This window comes from Aotus nancymaae, unplaced genomic scaffold (assembly GCF_030222135.1).
Source record: "Aotus nancymaae isolate 86718 unplaced genomic scaffold, 86718_ANA_hifiasm-v0.15.2.pri h1tg000040l, whole genome shotgun sequence".
Lineage (NCBI taxonomy): Eukaryota > Metazoa > Chordata > Mammalia > Primates > Aotidae > Aotus > Aotus nancymaae.
In genome coordinates this window covers 96,859,425-96,881,302 of record NW_026988454.1, presented here as the reverse complement: position 1 = coordinate 96,881,302, position 21,878 = coordinate 96,859,425, and the positions used below count along the sequence as shown (strand labels likewise).

The window sequence follows — 21,878 nt, the reverse complement described above, 5'->3', positions numbered from 1 at the left end:
CATTTGTATAATATTGTCTCAACTCATGTATATAATATAGTTTTCGTTAATTCATGTTTTCTTTCGTCTTTAAATGTTATAATTTCTACACAAAATTAGTGCACATTTTTGTTAAATCTAAGGTACTCTATAGTTTTAGTTTTTATTATGAATAGAACTTTTGAATTTATCTGATAATTTTCCCTTAACAATTTTGTTCTATATGTGCGATTTCTTTCTTATCCTTTGAAGGACTTACATTTTTTTTGAAATTTTTATTTTTCTCTTACCCTATTGTCTCTCCTCACCCCTTTGTCCTTTGTTTGCTTGACTTTTTTCCTTTTTCGATGTTGGAGGATTCTCAAATTGTCTCATTCTTGGCTGTTTATTCATATATAAAAGCAAGGCCCTAAAAAGCGATTTATACCTCTCTGTGGGTGAGTGGGCTTTTGAAAGGTGGGCTTCACAGTATGTACATCAAAGATGAACCAGTGTATGAGAGTTTTTTCTCTTTGGGGGAGAATTTTAATCTCTGACATTCTCAAACTAGAAGCGAAGGAGAAAGGAGAGAAGGGGAGTCTTATGGTTTAATACAGTTGTTCCTGCTTGTACACCTAGTTACTGTTGAGATCGGTATCTAACTTCAGAAACCAACCCATTCGATTTCTCCAGAAACGAATCTTTCCTTTGACAGTGCTGAGCTGTGTTGACTAGAGAAGGAAACACAAAGTTTCATCTATTCTGTATATAGATTCTTTTAACCAACCATCCTTTTTCAGCCCCATATAAACCTGCGTCCTCCTTCTTTTTCTGGTCCCCACATTCAGAAGGTCCACAGAGTGAACTGGCTTTATTACAAACAGCATTTCAATAACGACCCCTGACACCCTATGAGCATGTAGGCTATAACTTTCTCTACTACTCTTCATCAGTTAAATCTTCTTTCCTCAGAATCTTCTGAATTTGTCAACATCTTGAGTTCATGGTGTCTACTGCGTATTCTCTTTTTCTTTGTGACTTAACGACTTGATCATTTTAGTGTGGTTTGGGGGGTAGAACAAACACAAAATGGTAATCTTTACTTAAAAATTTTGTATTACGTTTTCTAAATGACATTGTTGCTAATATAGAAAAATTAGTTTTGTATATTGATCTCACTGTATAGGAAATAAAATTTTTATATGTTGATCTTACATCCAACCACCTCATTGATTCTTTTTATTATTTCTAATAGTTTAAAATTTATTTTTGGATTTTCTAATAAGGAGATATATTATCTGCAATGACAGCACTGTTTCTCTTTATTATTTTTTGTTATTGTTGCTTTGGAGAGAAACTCTTTTATAACTTAGAACAATAGAGGTGATGGTAGACATCCTCCTGTTATTCATGACTGATGGGCATTAATGTAGTATTTTACTATTAGAAATGATTTTCACTACAAGTTGCAGGAAGATGATCTTTATTAAGAATGTTCACTTCAATCTATAATTTGCAAATAATATTTTAAAAAATTATTTGGGTTTTGAATTATATCAAATGCTTTTACATTAATGTGACCATATGATTTCTTTTCTTTAATCTATTAATGTAATAAATTATGGGAAGGTCACTTTTTTATGTTGAATCACCCTGCATTACTGGATCCACTCTGATTTGATACTGATTTATTATCCTTTTACTGTATTTCTAGATATAATCTTTTATTTAGTAATTTCACATTTATGTTGGTAAGTGGAAGCGGCTTACAGCTTTCTTGCTCATTTTGATATCAATGTCATGCTAGCCTCCTTGTAAAATGAGTTGGATACTTCTAATCTTTCTCTTTGACCTGGAAATGTTCATGTGAATTTTGAATGTTGCTTTCATTTGTTAGAATTTGCCTGTTGGTGTATAGAAAATGATACTGAAATGTTTCTGAATTTCTACTTTTCTTAAAGGATTACTTCTTCCATTATAACTCAATTTTATCTGGAATTAGTTTTGTCTCTCAATTTATGTTTTTCTAGAAAAAAAATGTCCATATGTAGCTTGTCAAGGGTATGTATTATATATTAATAACCATTTTCATTCCTAATCTTAATTATTTTGCTTTTTCTCTCACCTTTAAAAATCATCACAATTGCCAAGGTTTCATTGCTTTATTGGTCTCTTAGAGTCAGCTTTAGCTTTATAGATGAATTTAACCATTTTTTCAAATGTTGTTTTGTTAATTTCTGATTTTGTCTTTTTAAAAATGATTCCTCTGATTTAAGTAGCCCATTAATTTTCATCTTTCTCTTATTTTCTATCTATTTAAGGCTATAAATATCCTGAGTATTATCATAGAAAAATCTCACATTTTTATATATATGTTGCCATAATTGTTATTCAGTTCTAAATAGTTGATAATTTAGATGTTTAATTTCTCTTTAATTGATTATTTAAAAACTTTTCCTCCCAAAAGTTAGACAATTTTAATTTTCATTTCTAATTTTATGTGGTCTATGAAAATGTTCTGTATGTTATAAGCTTTCTTGAATTTATTTCACTTACTGTCCTAAGATGTTCTATTTGTATATTAAAAATCTAGACATGCTGTTTTTATGTATAATATTACAAAGAAAGAATATCAACCACTTATTTATTGCATTATAATCATCAATATTATTCTTTCCTCCATTTTTAATTACTTTCTGAGAGCTGTATGTTAAGTCCATCATTATCATTTTAGTTTGACAGTTCATCCTTGTAGTTTTCTCAGTTTTTGCTTAATATACTTTGAAAAATTATTATTGTTCTGATAAAAATGTGTTCCTTCTGCATCTTCTTTGTGCCTTGCTCCTTTTATCAATCTGAAAAGTCCCTCTTCATCTCTTTTATTTTTCCCCCAATATTAACGTTGTGACATCTGGTTTTTACATGTTAGCATTTGCATAATCTAGCTCTTTCATCTCTTTGTTCTCTATCTTCCTGTGTCAGTTTTTAGGTTTGAAGCATGTCACATAAATACATTACTCGAATTAGATTTTTTTCATCCAATATGAAAGTTTCTAACTTTTAACCAGTGAATACAAAGTATTCCCATTTGTTGTGAATTTTGATGTTTGGAATTATGTTTATTTTTTTCCTCATGTTTTCTAGTTTGTAGTCCTCTTGCTCACCTTTAATTGAATCTATAGATTTTTCTTAGTTCAATTTTTTTCTGCTATTTTACAAATGTATTGTTATTATTTTTTGTGGTTATTGAAACTTATTAACATAAATGTTTACGTGTATTTTTCTATAATCTAGAATTAATCAGTATCTCATACCTGAGAACAAACAGAGGTTTAGAATACTTTTATTTTCTTCTGCTTCCTTGCAACTCTCATCTCTCTCATCTTTGAGCCCTTCTTGATATTATTTTCGACTTTATATTCACAAGGCTGTATTTTTAAAATTATATAAATTTATGTAAAATAAACATTTATTACTTATTTTCTTTTTTAAACTATTAATTTTAACTATTAAGTTCCTGGAGTATACATGTAGGTTTGTTACACATGGAGACTTATTACTTTCTTTGCTATCCATCACTTCTTTTATCTCATTCCCTCCTCCTGGACTTTTTATTGTTAGTGGTTTATATTGTCCAGCAATTTTTTCAAAGAGGATCTTGAAGTCATTAACTTCAAAGTTTCTTCCAATTAAAAAATTATCTTTCTTTATGCCTCTCTCTCTAACAGTGGCTTGGCTGGGTGTAGAATTCTATCTTCAAAGTTATTTTCTCTTAGAATGCTCACAATCTTGTTCTACTGCCTTCTTATACCCTGGGTTGCTCACAAAGAATCTGATGTCACTCTGATTCTAATTTCTTGGTCTGTATCTTTCTTTTTACTCTGATAGCTTTTACGATTTTTCTCTTTATTCCCTATTTTCACAGATTTCATCAAAGCATGTGCGCACATGTGTTTCATCTTTAGTCTCTCCTACAGCCAGGAGAATTTTTAAAGTTTCGAGAAAATTTCCTGTAATATTTCTTTAAATGCTACCTTTCCCCCAATTTCCTGATTTCTGCCTTCTGGAAGTACTTTTAAACAGACATCAGAACTTCTGTATCATCCATGCATCATGACTTTTTTACTTCTCGTGTCTTCTTTCCTGCTCCCAATACCTAGCTTTGGGCTGTGGTACCCATTGTCAATCTGTTCTTTATATACTTCTTTTCTTTTTAAGGAATTTCTCATAGTCTCTAGTCCATCACCGTTTACACTTATTTTTTCCAGTTATTTTAAGAAATCTCTTCTACTGTGTCTAGAAATTTGGTGTGAAGGATGTACAGGTATATACAGAGAATGCTAGGTATAACAGTGCTCAGCTTGACAGCTTAAATTCATTTTCAAGTTTTGAAATATTTGCCAATAACATTCATCACCTGTGACACTGATAAGACCAGTTTGGGGTTTGGCAAGGCGGGCAAATCAGAAGAATTGCATGATGAACTTGAGACGCTAGTAAGTCTCACATATGGAAAGGTGAACTGCAAGGGCTTAGCTGTAGTGGAAGTCAACACGTGGAGAATGAATTTAAAAAAAAACTCTAAGACCAAAGGTCACAACAGTTGAGTCCAGTGAGAGTGATATTGAACAGTTGCCAAGATACGAACCTCTTTATGGAAAAGGAGATTCAGGATTTGAGGTTTGTATGTGGAAAACACCCTAGTACTGAGGGGATCTGAGGGATGATTGATCACTAGGGTCTTGTTGATGTGGATTTGGGTTATGCAGGAGAAGAGATCAAACAATCCTGAGCCCAGAACACTAGAAAGCCACTTTTATGGAAGCTGATATGTCATTTGTGGACAATAATAAAGTTTCATTTGAAAATTTTTATTTATAAAAGTTGTATTGTAAAGACTATTTCCAACTTAACCAGTATAACATATCAGTAGAAAAATCAGTGTTTCCTTGCATGGATTGTTCGATTTTCTTTTAAGTTCAGGGGTACATGTCCATGTTTGTTACATAGGTAAATGGGCGTCATGGGGTCTGGTTGTACAGATTATTTCATCACTTAGGTATCAAGCCTAGTACCCATTAGTTATTTTTCCTGATCTTCTCTTTTCTCCCTCTCTTCACCCTTTGATAGGCCCCAGTGTGTGTTGTTCTCCTCTGTGTGTCCATGTGTTCTCATCATTTAGCTCCCACTTATAAGTGAGAACATGCAGTATTTGGTTTTCTGTTTTGCATTAGTTTGCTAAGAATAATGGCCTCCAGCTCCATCCATGTTCCCGCAAAGGACATGATTGCATTCATTTTTATGGCTGTAGAGTATTCCATGTTGAATATGTACCATATTTTCTTTATGCAGTCTATTATTGATGGGCATTTGGGTTGATTCCATGTCTTTGCTGTTGTGAATACTGCTGCAATGTACACCTGAATGTGTCTTTATAATAGAAAAATTTATATTCTGCTGTGTATATGCCCAGTAATGGGATTACTGGGTCAAATGATATTTCTGTGTTTAGGTCTCTGAGGAATCGCCACAATGGTGGAACTAATTTACATTCCCACCAACAGTACATAAACTTTCCTTTTTCTCCACAACCTCACTAGCATTTGCTATTTTTTGACTTTTTACTAATAGCCATTCTGATTGATATGAAATGGTATCTCACTCACTATGGTTTTGATTTGCATTTCTCTTAATGTCTGTCAGTGATGTTGGGCATTTTTTCATATGCTTGTTGGCTGAGTGTTTGATTTTATATTGATTCTTCACATGATGATGCAAAGTATAGCTCCTTTTTTCTATTTTTCAAGATCATAGATTTTGCTATGCTTTTCATTTATGGTTAATTTTGTGACTTAAACCTCTTTAGTTCATATGTACATATTCCTTAAGTTGAGATAGCTTACCTCTGTACTTGGAGCAACTTAAGGCATATATAAATATTTATCCAGCTGTTGTAGAATACTGTTGTCTGAAGAAATAGGCCTTACTTCTTTAGTTACAATACATTTCCCCATTGTCTGTGGCCATATTATTATTGTTCAAAGAGACATGATTATTGAAATGTCAGTGGCTCAAAATTGCATGTGCTTCAATTTGTATTAGAATTAAAGTGGATACCAGGGAGTTGCAAAGTAAAGTAATGAACACAATATGCAGAAAGAAAATTTGAACACTTCATTATTTCTTATAAAATTTCAGTACACCAACACTTAGGATCTTAAATTTCAACATATTTATTTACAGTTTGATGTAACTCTTTATTGATAGTTTAAAAACAGAGATGGCCTAGCTTTGCTAGTACATACAACTGAGTTGAAACAAATTGGTAGAGGAAACTGAAAGGGTAACAAGTGACTGAAAAAGGTAAACTAGTCTTTGGATAGTAAGTAGAAGAGTTGTCATTGGAATTCACATGGGATCGGCTGCCACAGATGAAAACTAAGCAAACTAGACAATCTGCAGATATTTAAACCATAAATTGGAAAAAATAAAAGTCTCAATGTGTCAAGAATAGGAGGAATTACAATTGGTTAAAGCTACTACTGCATTATACTTGAGACTAGATAGAACTATGAGGAAGTCTTCAAGAAATCCATGATTTTATCATCTTTATAAGCAGAAACAAGTACTAAATATTAATGATAACAGTCATATTTGGTTGGACACTTGCTATATACCTAGCACAGTACTCCTCAGCCTCTTAACATTATCTCTCATCATTTACACAACCTGCTGAGATAAACATGCTAAAAGATAAACATGCTTTTTATAGGATAAGAAGAACTGGAAAACTAAGTTAACATCTGGTGAAATTTAACAAAATAAACAAATAATATGAATAATTTGGGCCAAAAAATTCTAATAAGATATTCTGCATTAGCAGTGGATGGTGGTAGAGATGAGAAGATATGGATTATAGTTTCATTTCTTTGTATTGGGTTTTTTAGGTTTTTTTTAGTTCTACTGTCTGTTTTGCCATTTTCAATTTTTAAAAACAGTAAGATTGAGAATGACTGGCAAAGGAACAAATTAGCTCTGTTACTGGTTCTGGTTTATAAAGACTTGCATTTCAACAAGATTTATAAAGAAATTATAACAGTAAAGTAAGTAACAACCTTCACCAAAATGAAGCTACTGATTTTTTGCCAATGAGTTAAAACTAAGGATCAGCACATTCAAGGTGATTAAGCTACATGAAGAAAAATATCTATAAAATCATAGCTGTGTACTGCCAGTGACTTGGTTAACTTTTCAAAATTATTTCATTAGGACTCACATTGCAAAGTAATACCATAGAAGCATTGTGTTAATTACTTTAAAATACATATGTTATTTTTGAACTATGTTGTTAGCCAAACCTCATTGTTCTTTGCTGTTATACCTTGAATATCATGCAAATATAAGAGCAAACTAATTTTTTCTTTTGAAAGTCTGTTACATTTGCAGATATAATTTTAACAACACAGATAAAACAACAAAGAAAGATTATCTGTTAAAAGGGAAAAATAAAGAATGTAGCCAAAACGATTAAGAGCATTTTCATAATTATACTTAAAAAATTCAAGTAAAACAGTAATTTTAATCTCCCTTGAGCTCAAATTTACATTCGGGGTTCTTCACACAAAAAATTAAGCCCAAAAATGGAATTAAACATATATTTTTTCCATTATAAATATTGTATATAGCATGAAGGCTACAGGGTTTATAATTTCTATAAATAATTATTCTTGTCACTGAGGAGAAGTAGATATTTGAAATAAAAGCAATGAATCAAAGATTAACAATCCTCTTCAGAACATGTGATTGTCCCTCTTCCAGGTTCAGTGTGAGTCCTTTTGTTTGTTTCCACAGAGTATCTGCACAACCACCACTGCATTTTTGCACTTTTTCTTCCTGGCTTCATTCTGTTGGGTTTTGACTGAGGCGTGGCAATCATATATGGCTGTAACTGGAAAAATTAGGACACGGCTTATAAGAAAACGCTTTTTGTGCCTTGGATGGGGTAAGCATATTAATATACCTTTTTGTGCTCTTCTCTAAATGACTTTGAACACATATTACAAAGCAGTTCAGGAGTGATTAGACACAGGCTACTTTTGTCTAATTTCATCTATGGAAGTGAAAATACATGAGCTTGTCAATTTTGAATATTCATTGGCCATTTGGAACTTTAAAAGGAAGCAAGTATTGAATGCTCATGTAGCTAGTCAGTTAACACTCAATAGTGCCGACAGAGTGTGAGATGAGACCTGAGATACCTACATACAGAAAAACAGTGCTTTCTGTTAATATTGTCTGAAAGTGCAAAATATCTTAAAATTTTCAGAGCCGAATGTATGTACTCCCACCAGGAAACTTAGAGCATTTCATTCCAAGAAATCTCAAAACAATTAAAGAATACAGCTATTCATTTCACAGGGAGAACATCATTTAGAGAATTAATGAAACCTCACAGCTAGTCGATGTAGTCCTCAAAAGTAGAAACCTAGAATTGCTGACAGACTGAGAATTGTTTCTTTACTTGTGTTTATTAAGAAGTTTCTCTCAAATTGACTTATGACATGGACATCTGAAAGATCTATATTATAGGGCCAATTGTAATGATAGCCTAGTTAATTTAAGAAGCTGCTTTTAGAAAAGGCCCAAATATACAATAATATCTACTGTATTAGAAGACTGACATATAGGATGCTAGAAGGAAACTGGGAAATTACAAATAAGTGTACTTATAACAATGCCAGAATAATTTAGACTGGAAAAATATTATCAAGAACACTTACATATTATTCATTAGGTTTCAGCAAGGTCTATTATGTCTAATATATAAGGACTTTCTGCACAGACAAATGGAAAAGCAGTTAATAAGAAGTTGAAGAGTAGGCCAGGCATGGTAGCTCATGTCTGTAATCCTAGCACTCTGAGAGGCCAAGGTGGGTGGACTGCCTGAGCACAGGAGTTTGAGATTAGCCTGGAGAAACATATATATATATATATATATATATATATATGTTTCTCCTCTTCGTCTTCCTTCACACATGTCATTTGTTGATACATATATATATAAAACCAATATTTGTTTAAAGCTATGATGTGTCCCTCTGAAATGTTTTCCATAGTTCTTGTCATTAAATCTCATGAAGGAATGTGATGTCACTAGAGAAGGCTCACAGAGGAAAGAGAATAGCAAGAAGTGTGTGAAATTATAGTAAGAAAGAAGATGGGCAGAGGAGATACAAGAAGATGATTAGATGATGGATTTTTCAGCCAGAAAAGGCAAACATGATCTTCCTGAAAAGAAGGCCTAACCAAAATTTTAAAAAAAAAAGTTTAAACAGCATAGATTAGATCTACCAAAACATAGGGAGTTTCCATGGAACTTGTAATTGTGTAATTCACATAAACTAAAAGAAGATGCTAGCTCAGAATCGGTGCAAGTATGTTGGTAATTGAATTTCATATTTCTACATTCTTGTTATTATAAGCAAATTTTAAAGAAAATGTTAACTGATGAGATATATGTTTTTTCCATCTTATTGTAAGTACAGCTTGATGTGGATCAATATGTGGCCAATGGAATGTTCCACTTCTCTGATATTACATCACACCAGAACATCCAGTTTTTACCATTCTGATTTTATAACTATAAATTTCCTTTGTAACAGTGTAAACCCCTAGGGAAAAAATAACTTGAAAGATGTACTAAATCTCTGCTATTACTTCCATTTAAACCCATGTCAAATGTGGTGGTAACCTAGCAACATCAGAGAAGTGCAGTAAGTTAAAAGCTCAGGCACCTCTCTCATATTTTTCAACTTGAAAGAAATTTTGTAATAGAAACGTACCTTGTGAACTATCCAAAGATAGTTGCTCTGATTTAATAATCTGGAGTTTGTTCTGACTTTTCTTGAGCCATTATGCATAGTGGTTATAGCTGAACATGAATGTGTGACATTGCTTTTCTTGCAGGTTTACCGGCATTAGTAGTGGCCACATCAGTAGGCTTCACCAGAACAAAAGGATATGGCACTGATCACTAGTAAGTCCATCCACAGTGATAAATCATGTTTATGATTTAACAAATCATCAGAGTCTTGATTGGCACTGCTGATAGCTTGCATTTTATCATGGAATCATTAAAATGCATTTGTAAGGAATAAAACAAGGTAGCTTAATGCACAAAGGTTAAGAAATAAATGTTGTGGCACTGTTCAGAATCTTTGTTTTAATTTCCCATTTCTTAATAAGACCAATGTATTTGGCTTTTAAAATATTTCAACATCTATTGTGCATGCTCTATCTCAAATAAGTCTGACATCTTTACTTTTTAGAATGTGATTCTGCTATGAGCTTCTAATTCCATTAATGATAATGTATATTGTTATTTACACCAAGTTTTGTCATGTTAGTTCAAGTTTTGTTGCTATGTTAGGGTAATGCATACTAAAAGTTATAGATCAAGGGAACCAATAGATTTCACATTGGAAAATACTTGGACTATGGAAGAAATTAAAAGGGAGAAAAAGGTATATGATATCAGCTCAGTTTATAGCTGTAGTGCTGATAAATTCTATGAGAGAATTTGTAGTAAAGTGTAACATTTTAAATCTAAACAATGCACTTTCATGTTTTATTTTATCTACTTCCAAGTTGAGGAGGCAATTAAGAAGTGGAGAAAGAGATGTGCATCTTATTGAAAGCATGTATTTTAAAGCACGATGTTCTGTTTAATTGTCTTGGGTTTGAGGTAGGAATCACTGCTAATTAGGCCCTCTGGTAGGTTCATACAAATTGTGAACATACTGAGAGATATCATTTCACCTGTTTATTCTAAAGAAACTTCTGCAAAATTTAAAGAGCTCCCATCAGAGCATTTTTAATGAAATCTATATTATTGTTTAAAATTCTGATACTACAGCACTATCACCTTAAGTTATTACTTTTTACAATAGCATAACTTGTTATAAATCTATTTTTGGAAAGTCACTACGTTGGGAATATGAGAATAAGATTATATATATTATGGCTCCTACTTTCAAAGAGTTCATAATTAAAGTCCAATACAATACAGTAAGTAATGCGTTTATTTTATAACTGTAAAGTTTTATAACAGTATAAACCCCTAGGGAAAAAAATAAAAGATATACCCAATCTCTATTAGTATATATTGAAAGATATACTAAATCTCAGTTTGAAGATTACTGGCAGTCTTAGAGACAAAGTCTAAAGTGTTCTGTCAGACTAAGGTTTTTTTCTCCAGGTATATTTTAAAAATATATATATTAAATTATCCACCTCAAAGTAGAAAGTACATTTTTATCTTTCTACTGTTATGTCAAGGAGCAATAACTAAATGCATAATTTGAATATACATACACATATTTGTGTGTGTGTGTGTGTGTATATATATATATATGCTGATATAGCATTTCTGTGTGTACATATATAATTACTAGGTAAATATGTTTAAGACATAATTTACATAGAGTAGCATCCACTCTATTATATGTACAGTTCTGTGAGTTTTGAGAAATACATAAGTCATGTAACCAACATCATAATCAATATAGAGCAGCTACCATTTATTGCTATTATGTTTGAAGGCAGCATTCTGATTCTGTGGACTGAGAAGAAATAGTGAAAGGGTCAAATGTCAAAAGACAAGTGCTAGAAATGGTGGGAATGACTCTTTGCATTAGCAGCCCCTCACATGTCCTTCATTTTCACTTTCCTGGAGTCTGCATGGGTAGATGTGCCACCCTGCAAAGCCTCCAGTGTCACCCCCATTCCCTCTGCATTTCCCTTTGCTGTGAAATACTGTTTCTCCCCAAATGAATTATCATGTCTTGATCAATGCAAACCTACATCTCCTGGTGAATTTAGTCATTGAAACAAACACAGCTGCACTTATTTTTATTCAAAAGCTTATCCTTAGGGAACTTTCTTAGTATTTTGGTGAAAAAGTAAAATTAGAAGGAAAATAGCATGCAAATGTGGCTTATCCATTCCCTGCAATGATGGCTTTTAAACCAATTTCTCCCAATATTTCAATAGCCTCGAGGAAAAGCAGGTAAATGGCACGTGTAACACTCCTCTAAAAAACACACTGTTCTTGCTCTAAAGTACATTCGAAAAACTCCATAATGGATATAAAGCAGCATTTTATAAAATTTAAATAATACTCACCTTTGTAATGAGAGTAAATATTGAAATCTCACTGCAAGAGTAATTTGTCTAAAATGTATCAACTGCCTGAAAGTAAGACCTTATAATAAAACTTTGTTTTCAGTTAGACATACATAGTAGTTCTTACTCAAGAAATTATCTAATTCTAGTTTTTTTCTACATCGTTTATGTATTTTTTTTATTACAAACCTTTAACATGTGCCAAAATCCCAAGGCTAAATGTATAATCTAAGTTGTGTGTATCATACTTTAGTGGTCTAATACTTGTCACTAATTTTTGTTAGTTCTTATCTAATGTGATTTTCAGCTGCTGGCTCTCTCTTGAAGGAGGACTACTCTATGCTTTTGTGGGACCTGCAGCCGCTGTTGTCCTGGTAAACATCAAAATCAACTTATTTTGTTTTCTTAGCAAAAAAAGACTACTTGAGTTCAATTAGAGTGGCAGTTTTGATCATGTAGTTCTTGTGTAAAAATTAATTTTAAAGTTCAATGGTCTATTACTCTGATTGAATATCAATTGTTATTCAGTCTTTTATGATTCTAAAATATTCTTATTTTGAATACTGAAGAGTGTTAAACTGGGAGTTTGATATTTCTCTTACAGTAATTTCAGATTTGTGAAGAAATTTGAGTAAGTTTTAATGAATTCTTCCTCTTTAATGCATAGAATCTCATTATTTACCATAATTTCACCTTTATTCTATAAAATCCATATGGTTATTAATAGGAAATCTCTTCAAGGCTGCCCCTATCAAAGATCTAAAAGAAATGTATTCTCAACCTCAGTGATACTGACATTTTGAAGCATATGTTTGTCTGTTGCAGAGGCTGTCTTGTGTGTTTTAGCAGGTTCAGCAGCATCCCTCTTCTCTACCTACTACATACAAAGTAGTACCCTCTAGTCATAACACTCAAAAACTTCTTCTTCAGACATTTTCCCAGTGGTCCCTGGGGGTCAAAATCACCCCTGTTTAAGAATCACTTCCATATGTTATAGATAAGGATTTTCTCTTTTGAAACCACAAAATAATTGTTTAAAAATTTAAACTATGGTAATGTATAATACTTCCTTCCAATTTGCCTTTTTCTTTCTCCTTTTGGATTTATTGATTACAAATCTTTCTTGCCCAGTAACTCTTTGAAGAAAAGGGAGGAAAGACATAGTCTAAATTAAATACAAATGTTCATATTTCTGTGCAACTATATTTCTAATTGGAAAGTTAATCTTTTTTGTTTCTTAAATGATTCATTCAAAAAATTGGAAGCGAGTGACATTACTAACTCTGATATGTGACTTTTTTCTTCCTTTAAGTTTGTTCCCCCTCCACTAAGCTGTCACAGGGAGCAGAAACTGTCTATGGTTCACAAGAAAAATAAAATCAAGGCATGAATCTTAGAGCACAGGGAAATCAGAACTATTAGATACTGTTTTGTCTGCTGTACTGAATTTTTATTTAATCAACTGAATTATTTCCCTAAGCTTCTAGGTTAATACTCATATAACACTAAAATGAAGAAACAGACTATGTATATAATTGAAACACCAAAGTATGGTCTTTTGAGGGGTGACAAATTCCCTTATGATTAAGTTGTGGATTAATAGAATCCATAGAATAATATACTTTTTCTCTGAGTTTAAATAATGATAGATACAGAAATGAATAAGTATTCTCTTGATTAAATGGTATCTTGTCAGGAAACTATGAAGAATGACTCCTCCCCACTTAATAGGTATGTTTTGCATCTTCCTACATCAGCAATTGAACACATTTTAGCTTTGTATTCACCATCTTCATTGGCAGCAGGGCAGGGTTACACCAAGATTGAAAAGAGGCAAGAAAGGCAAAAAGAAGAAAATATTTTTCATTATTATCTTGGTTTACTCATTGGACTGGATTCCTTGATCAGAAAGTGTTGGTAGATGAGAGAACTGTGGGAGCTCATCATAAGGTGCTACAAACAGACATCTATGCAGCTTTTTACAGTTTTACATGAAAAAGGAAAAATATGTGTGATTTCTTTCATTTATTATGCAAAAGACCTTTTAAGTGACAGTAAGAAAGTCTTCTTAGAAAATGATAAAACTGTACACTAGAGCATATTTTAAGAATTGGCACTAGTGTCCATTGCATAAAAGATTCCAGTGAATTGAACAGGCTTTCCTTTCTGCCTAGAAGAGCATGGTACATCAAAATGCTTCCCTTCCACAGAAGAGAATGACCACACGGCATGAGGAATTTAGGCATTCTGTCCTCCATGCTGGGAATAATGACAAATCATCAGCACCTTTTGCTGCCAGGGCTCACCCTAGCCTCATACTCTAAGATTCAGAATCTCCTGGCTCTCGGGCATAGGGTAATACTCATTTAGCCAAATAATTTTATTCAGGGTTGACTCAGACAAAAGAATGCCAGATTGTCATAGTATGGTACCACTTAAAAGTCAGGCAATTAAAGGTTAATTTCCCCAGCGTTAACTGCCAAGCATGGAAATTAAATGAACTTAATGTACTTTACAACTTTAAAGTAGCACACCGCTGTTAAATTGTTCCGTATGCCTCTGTGCACTTATAAAATGTTTAAGAAGTGCCTCATACCACTACTACTGATACGGTGGCTATAAACTGATAAAACAGGATTTTCAGGAGAAACAGGGACCTGATTCCCTTCACTATCATTGAAAGGTCAACTTTGTTTCTGTTTGACAGGTCAACATGGTGATTGGCATTTTGGTATTTAATAAACTTGTTTCCAGAGATGGAATCCTAGATAAAAAGCTCAAACACAGAGCCGGGTAAGCTGCAATTGGTAGATTTTGAAGGTTATTTACCAGTGAATCCCATACTCCAATTTCAGACCATCACTGACTACGTTTGACTGTGCGTTGAATTTTGTTATTGATTTACTAGTGTGTCTGATAGATTCTGCCATATAAAAGTTTCCAGTGTGCTATTTTTAAGTAATATGACCACAAATCTAAAAATACTGTGACAGACCATTAAGAAAATTGGAGTTTATTTGTGCATATTACCTGCTTGTCAGAAAGGAACATTAAATGTTAAGGCTAGACTTACAACAGTTGTCATTAGGTAAGGGTTTCCAGATCCTTCTGGGTTTTGATGATAAAGAACAGGAGGTAAATTGAACACAGTGTTGGTATGTGACAGAACAGAATCAGGACAAGCAAACCTAAACAGGGAAAAATACTATATTTTCTTTGACTAATTGTATATATCAGGAGAAAATCTTCTCCACTTATCAAGCACTATTTTTGTCTTATATTTTCATTCCTTATGACATTTTTAGTCTAACTGGCTAAAAAGTTATTCATAATTTTCATACTTTAACCTCATATATGATAATAGTAAAATCGAGAGATGCTTTTCTAAATTTTATAAATATCTGACATTATATATTATATATATCTAATGACAGTAATATCTCATATATAGATTGATAGTAGCTTTTTAAGGTTACATTATGCTTTATCATATAAATTTGTTGACACTTGAATGAATTGTTAATGCCTTTGATTTTTTTCTTTGTCTTGCCTTATAAAAAGTTTACAGCTTTCTCCTTTCCATTGAACTATACCCTCATTCAAAACTTACCCATATCATATTTTCTTCCATAATTTATATTACTTAATAGTCATAGTAATTGATCACTTGTGAAAATTTTAAGTCCATTGTGTTTTTATAACCTGTGTAATGATTAATATAAGATAATGTATTTCTTTTCCCTAGCAAAAGACTAAATTTAATGGTTTCAATATAAAAACTTGATATCATTTATATTAAACATTAGACATACAATAGTGTAATTAAAAATCACTGAAGTTTCTTCCTGAGGGAAGATCATTCTCTAATTTAGAGATTTTTTTCACTACAGATGAGTTTCTATAACATCCTTAAATATGCAGATTTGAACGTAGTACAGACACAGCTTTCTAGATACTTTAAACACAAAATTTTCACACAATTACTCTTGTTATTATGCCACATGTGGTGGGAATTGGAGTAAGTAAAAAATATCTGGACATTTCTGTCCAAATTAATTAATCATGTAAGCATATACTGATCAGACTGAGTACTGGGATAGAAAGTCAGTTCTGCTGCTAGTAGTATAAAGTTATATAATTTAAACTACATCAACAACAAAATGGGACCCTTTAGTGGTTAAGATAAAACTTTGAAGTCAAACAAAGCCATGCTTTATATTCAGCTCTGCAATTTACTAGCTGTGTCTATGTGCCTTTGGGCATGTTACTTTTTGCAACTCAGTCTCCTCATCTTTAAATGGGGAGAATAACTCCTGCCTCATAGAGTATATGAGAATATAATGTATATAAAGCACACATTACAGTATTTAGCACAAGAGCATTCACTCAACAATGGCTGCTCTTATGAGGAGCCAACCTGAACAGATTAGATTGTTTTCACAGGTCTCTAACTATCAACCAAGAGCCTATGATCCCGCCATCCATGACATGAAGGTCAAAAAAAGAGATGATATCATCTAAATGAATATGATGCTGAGAATTTATTACATTCATTGTCAGTATTTCTTCTTATTTATTTTATGTATAAAGCCCAGTTTAATTTATAGCTCTTTATAAGAGATCATATAGGTTTAGAAGAAATGACATAGTGTCAATCATGAATTTAGAAATTATCCATTTCAATCTACATATTAACAACTAAATTATAATTTTAAAACCTCTTATTCTAAGCATATTCTTAGAAGAAGTTACATATGTTTCATTGGCAAAAACTGAGTCAGTGTTTTTCTGGTTCAAAGGCCACTGCTAGAGAAGCAGGAATGTTAATTTATGTTATAAAAACAGAATGTTGGTTACTGTCCAGAGCAAAAAAGAACTAGTAACAAATTAATTTCTTTAGGTTTTCAAAATATATTTCTAATATGAAGTACTATTTTAGCTTAAGGAAATATAGATTAAAATTTGTACTCCATTCCAAAGCGTGACTGAAGGAAATTTTTGGAAGCTATAGAGGTTTGAATAAATTTAGTTCACAGAGAAGTTGTGAGGACAGTGAAGAACAGTCCCCAGTGAAGAACAAATAATCAAAATTAACTAAAGAAAGATTAAGCAGAAAGCTAACTGGTCGATTTGACAACTCACCTTCCTATTTGTAAAAATCATTACAGCTTATTTGAATATACACATATATCAAGCATTCTAGGTTGTTATTTAAAACCAAATATTGTACCAAGATGTTCCTTCTCTCATTTTTTCTGTTTCTTTGATCCCTTTCTTCTTTTCATAATCAGTTGTTAAAAACAGTCAAGCATATAGTTTGTGCTCAATAAATATTTGTAAAGGAATTAATTAATAATTAATAATACAATAGTTTAACAAGTTTTATAAGACCCAAACTGTATTAATATTTTTTCTACAGAAATTTTTTCTTTTTTTTTAACTTCTATTTTAAGTTCAAGAGTACAAGATAAACTTGGGTCACAGGGGTTTGTTGGACAGATTATTTCATACTCAGGTTTTAAGCCTAGTACCCATTAGTTTACCAAGAAGGAAGTTATTGCAAATAACAACACATCTTATATAAAATGATAATTAGAAGAATAAAATCAGGATAAAAATGGCATGTAAATTTTTAGAACATCTTAAGCAGAAAATTTATGTTTCTCTATTTTTCTGCAGTAGAACTTTCTTATTTACTGTCTTAAACTTCTTTGTCTTATCTACCTGAAGCTAAGGAAACTGACTTACTAGTCCTCTTTACAAATTTCATGTGATTTTTTAAAAGGGAGGCTGGTACATTTCCTTTACAGGGAATATTTTATGTTATTAACAATAAATCAGTCAGACATTTTTTTTCTTTAGAGAGAAAAAATACATGGTGATGGGAACTAGAACCTGTAGATTTTAAGATCCACAGTAATAACTGGAGTAGACAGAACTATCTGAAGAGTAATGTGTGTAAAGTTTTTCTATTTAATGTAACTTTGGTTCTATAATATGATCCTCTCCTGGTGCCCTGGTGGACATATTGGTTAAATTTAAATGTATGGACAACTCATTTTTTTACTCTTTGAACTTATAATTATATAAATGCATATTTCTTCTACAATAAAGAAACAAGATCTTATTTTTCAATGCAGCAATTCAATTTAGCATCTAGACTATGTGTTCTTCATATTATATTAATTTCTCTAGTGGTCACATAAACTAGGAAAAAACATTACATGTCTCTAGGTAACTGATCTTTATTCTACTTCATGCACATCCAGTAACAGAATGCCAAAGGTGTCCAACCAGTTAACATCAAGCATAGTTTTCAACAGTTAGCCCTGACTAAGGGAAACAGACATAGATCTTTTAGTTGGGCTCAAATAAATCTTAAATTAAGACAAATAAGCATTTTAAATAATGGCTTAAAATTTATTTTCAGACAAGCCCATACTTAGATTAAATCACACTTTTCAGGACTAAAATACTTACACCATGTACTTAAAATTATTTTTTGGTAATATTTGTTTTTCAATCTTGTTTTAGAGCCTAGAGGCAACATATTCTTAGATTAAGAAAGACAGCTCCATCATAAACACCATACAGCCTATCTTCTGTGATAAAGGAGACAATATATAACTAACCCATGCCTTTTTCATATTAATCTGATCAGATTTAACAAGATTAAAGAAATTCAAATGTTTAGTTAGAGCAATGGTACTTGTTCCTGTTTGTTCATCAGGATAATTTATGGAGCTTTAAAAAAGGCAGATGCCTAAGCCATATCAAATTAGAGTCTTTGTGGTTGGGGTCAGATAGATAGCTGATGTGCAGCTACTGTGGAGAATTTTAGCCTATGTACTCTTTTGGGATGTACACATCAGCATGTCTATTGAGGCATTCCTAAACTAAACTGGATAGACTAATGCCTACATATTATTTTGAAAAGTTTGGACACATTTGGCTAGTACATATGCCCTGGGCTGGATCAGTAAAGTGAAGGATTTAGTGTCATATTCCCCACCCCACACCCATTTCTGAAAGCTTTGATTTTTCTCATAGGATCTGCTGATCAATCTACTTACTTAATAACTTTCACATTTATTATCTCGTATCAGCACTATTTACAAATGAGTACACTTATTTAAAATAAACCAGAGATTCTAAATTATGAGCATCTTACAACTTTCTCTCTTCTGCCACTTTTCTTATGCACCTAGTAATGCAACTCCATTATAAGATTCTTTAAGAAAACCTACAAAGTAATCATTTTAGACATCAACACCACGAACGAATGGACTATGCACACCGCAGAGTATTATTCCAACGTGTTTGGAATCTAATTCAAGTAATTTCTCTTTGGTTTTTCCTAAAAGGTTCTAATAAATCTGTAATTTTCAAGGTACCCTTTTCTAAAGCAAAATGTGTATAAAGTTTTCTAATTTAATGTGACGTTGCTTCTATAATGTACTAAATGGAGTATGAATTGTTTGAATCTGAATTTACTTACAAAATCCTCTAGAACAGAATATCCATTTAAATGCTAGGAGGTTGGAGTCTATGACAAATGTTCAGAAATAATATTTTGAACTTAACAATTGTGTTAAGTTCTAACAAATGTGTTCTATTAAAGCAGAAAGCTATCACTCTTTTATTATCAACTAATATTTCATCAAATTTCATTAGCCCCTATATTCAGATCATCCTAAAATATGGACAATACATTGATATTATAAGAATATAGTATCTGTTGAGAATCTGTTGAGAACAAGACTACACCTTCACCAAATAATTGAAGACTCCTAAAATCCATTTCTTGCCATGTTGGACTTCTGAGATAATTATTTACATTTCAGAAGGTTTCCACAGATATATGTGCCTTCTGCAATTAACAATGAACATCCTCAGAGCTAGGAGTCCCCACATGTTTGATTATTAAGGGTCTGAATAAAGGGTTTTCACTGCGTGTCTACAGAAGCACATGCTTATGTTTAACTCAGTGTATTGAGCAACTTTGATCAATAGACACAAGGGCCATTTATGGTGTGATGATGGACATGTTTTGCATGCAGCAAAGGCCCATGTTAAAAGGTAAATGTTACAAAGATAATTTGTAGTATAAATGCATCTTTACAACAACCTAGAGCATTCATTTTTGATAAATATACTTTTCTGCATGAAATCGTATTTAAAAGCTAACTTGCAGCAGCAACTTTTTTTGGTGACAATTCAATATTTTGTTCTTTTTGTGGGTGTTCTGTTTGTTTGCAGTCAGATGAGTGAGCCTCATAGCGGTTTGACGCTCAAATGTGCCAAGTGTGGAGTAGTTTCAACAACAGCTTTGTCAGCCACCACCGCCAGTAATGCCATGTTAGTCCGAATCATTTACATCTTCTTGTTACAAATCTTTTACAGTGCATGTGAGAAAATGCTATGATGAAAAAATTGTGTTTTCTAATACGAGAGCAGAGAGTATATTTAAATATTTATAATTGGCAACTGCCTTTCTAACTATTGTGGGATAGTGTATTAAAAAAAATAATAAGACTCTCAAATGTCATCTGCTTTGTGGTTTCCAAGTTAATGGTCTTGGAAACACATACAAAAATGCTTTGTTGAATGGGGGTTTGGCTTCGGCCTGGGGTGTGATGTACAGCTACGAAATGTTGCTTTCTTGGTCTCAACAGGGCATCTCTTTGGAGCTCCTGCGTCGTGTTGCCCCTTCTGGCTTTGACGTGGATGTCTGCAGTTCTGGCCATGACAGATAAACGCTCCATATTGTTTCAAATACTTTTTGCTGTGTTTGATTCATTGCAAGGCTTTGTGATAGTCATGGTCCACTGCATTCTTCGGAGAGAGGTGAGAAGTATTCTTGTGATACAGAAGAGTGATGGTTAGAAGGGTATTTCCTTGCTAACAAGTATGATCTTTTAATATATTGATGTTCAGATTAAAGTTGGTCTCCTTCATTGACAATCAGGAATCAAAGCTGAAGGAATGCTATAAGACACAGCTTGGGAGGGCCCCCAGCAATCTAAAAGTGACAGATTGAAACAGATGGGAGTATGCCAGGAAAAACACAACCAGAGGTATCAAAAGCCAGGAAGAAGAGATTTAAGAGAAGCTACATGGAGTGATTTATATAAATAAGTCTGTTAGAAAAACTAGTGAATAGTTTGCTAAGAATGATGGTTTCCAGCTCTATCCATGTCCCTGCAAAGGACATGAACTGACACAAGAACAGAAAACCAAACACTGCATGTTCTCATTCATAAGTGGGTGTTAAACAATGAGAACACATGGACACAGGGAGGGAAACATCACACACTGGGGCCTGTTGGGGGATTGGGGGGCTAGGGGATGGATAGCATTAGGAGAAATATCTAATATAGATGATGGGGGGAAGAATGCAGCAAACCACCATGGCACGTGTATACCTATGTAACAAACCTGCGTGTTCTGCACATGTACCCCAGAACTTAAAGTATAATTAAAATGAAAAAGAAAAATTAGTGAGTAAGAGGGCATACAGGCATATTTTTAAAAGACACAGTTCATAAGCATAATGCAGTGATAATTCTTAAGCTCATTCCCTAACGTGTTTCTTCACACAGCATACCCTACTTGCTTATATTAACTAATGTTATTTTAAGTAGAAAACATTGAAGATGAATGCTTAGTTCTTTTGTCTCTATACAAAGTTATGGTTATGATTACTAAGGATTATTGCTTTCTATATGAATGTTTAT

The 21,878-nt window shown here is 32.6% G+C and overlaps 1 protein-coding gene across 1 annotated transcript in view; it reads left to right on the top strand.

The window, feature by feature from the left end:
• Positions 1–21,878, top strand: part of ADGRB3 (adhesion G protein-coupled receptor B3) — a 751,340-nt gene that overhangs the window by 679,751 nt on the left and 49,711 nt on the right. The window contains exons 20-25 of the mRNA XM_064360929.1: positions 7,810–7,960; positions 9,925–9,994; positions 12,449–12,515; positions 14,849–14,934; positions 20,401–20,499; positions 20,817–20,988. Of these exons, the coding sequence (XP_064216999.1) occupies positions 7,810–7,960; positions 9,925–9,994; positions 12,449–12,515; positions 14,849–14,934; positions 20,401–20,499; positions 20,817–20,988 (645 nt within the window). The remainder of the gene's footprint in view (positions 1–7,809; positions 7,961–9,924; positions 9,995–12,448; positions 12,516–14,848; positions 14,935–20,400; positions 20,500–20,816; positions 20,989–21,878) is intronic.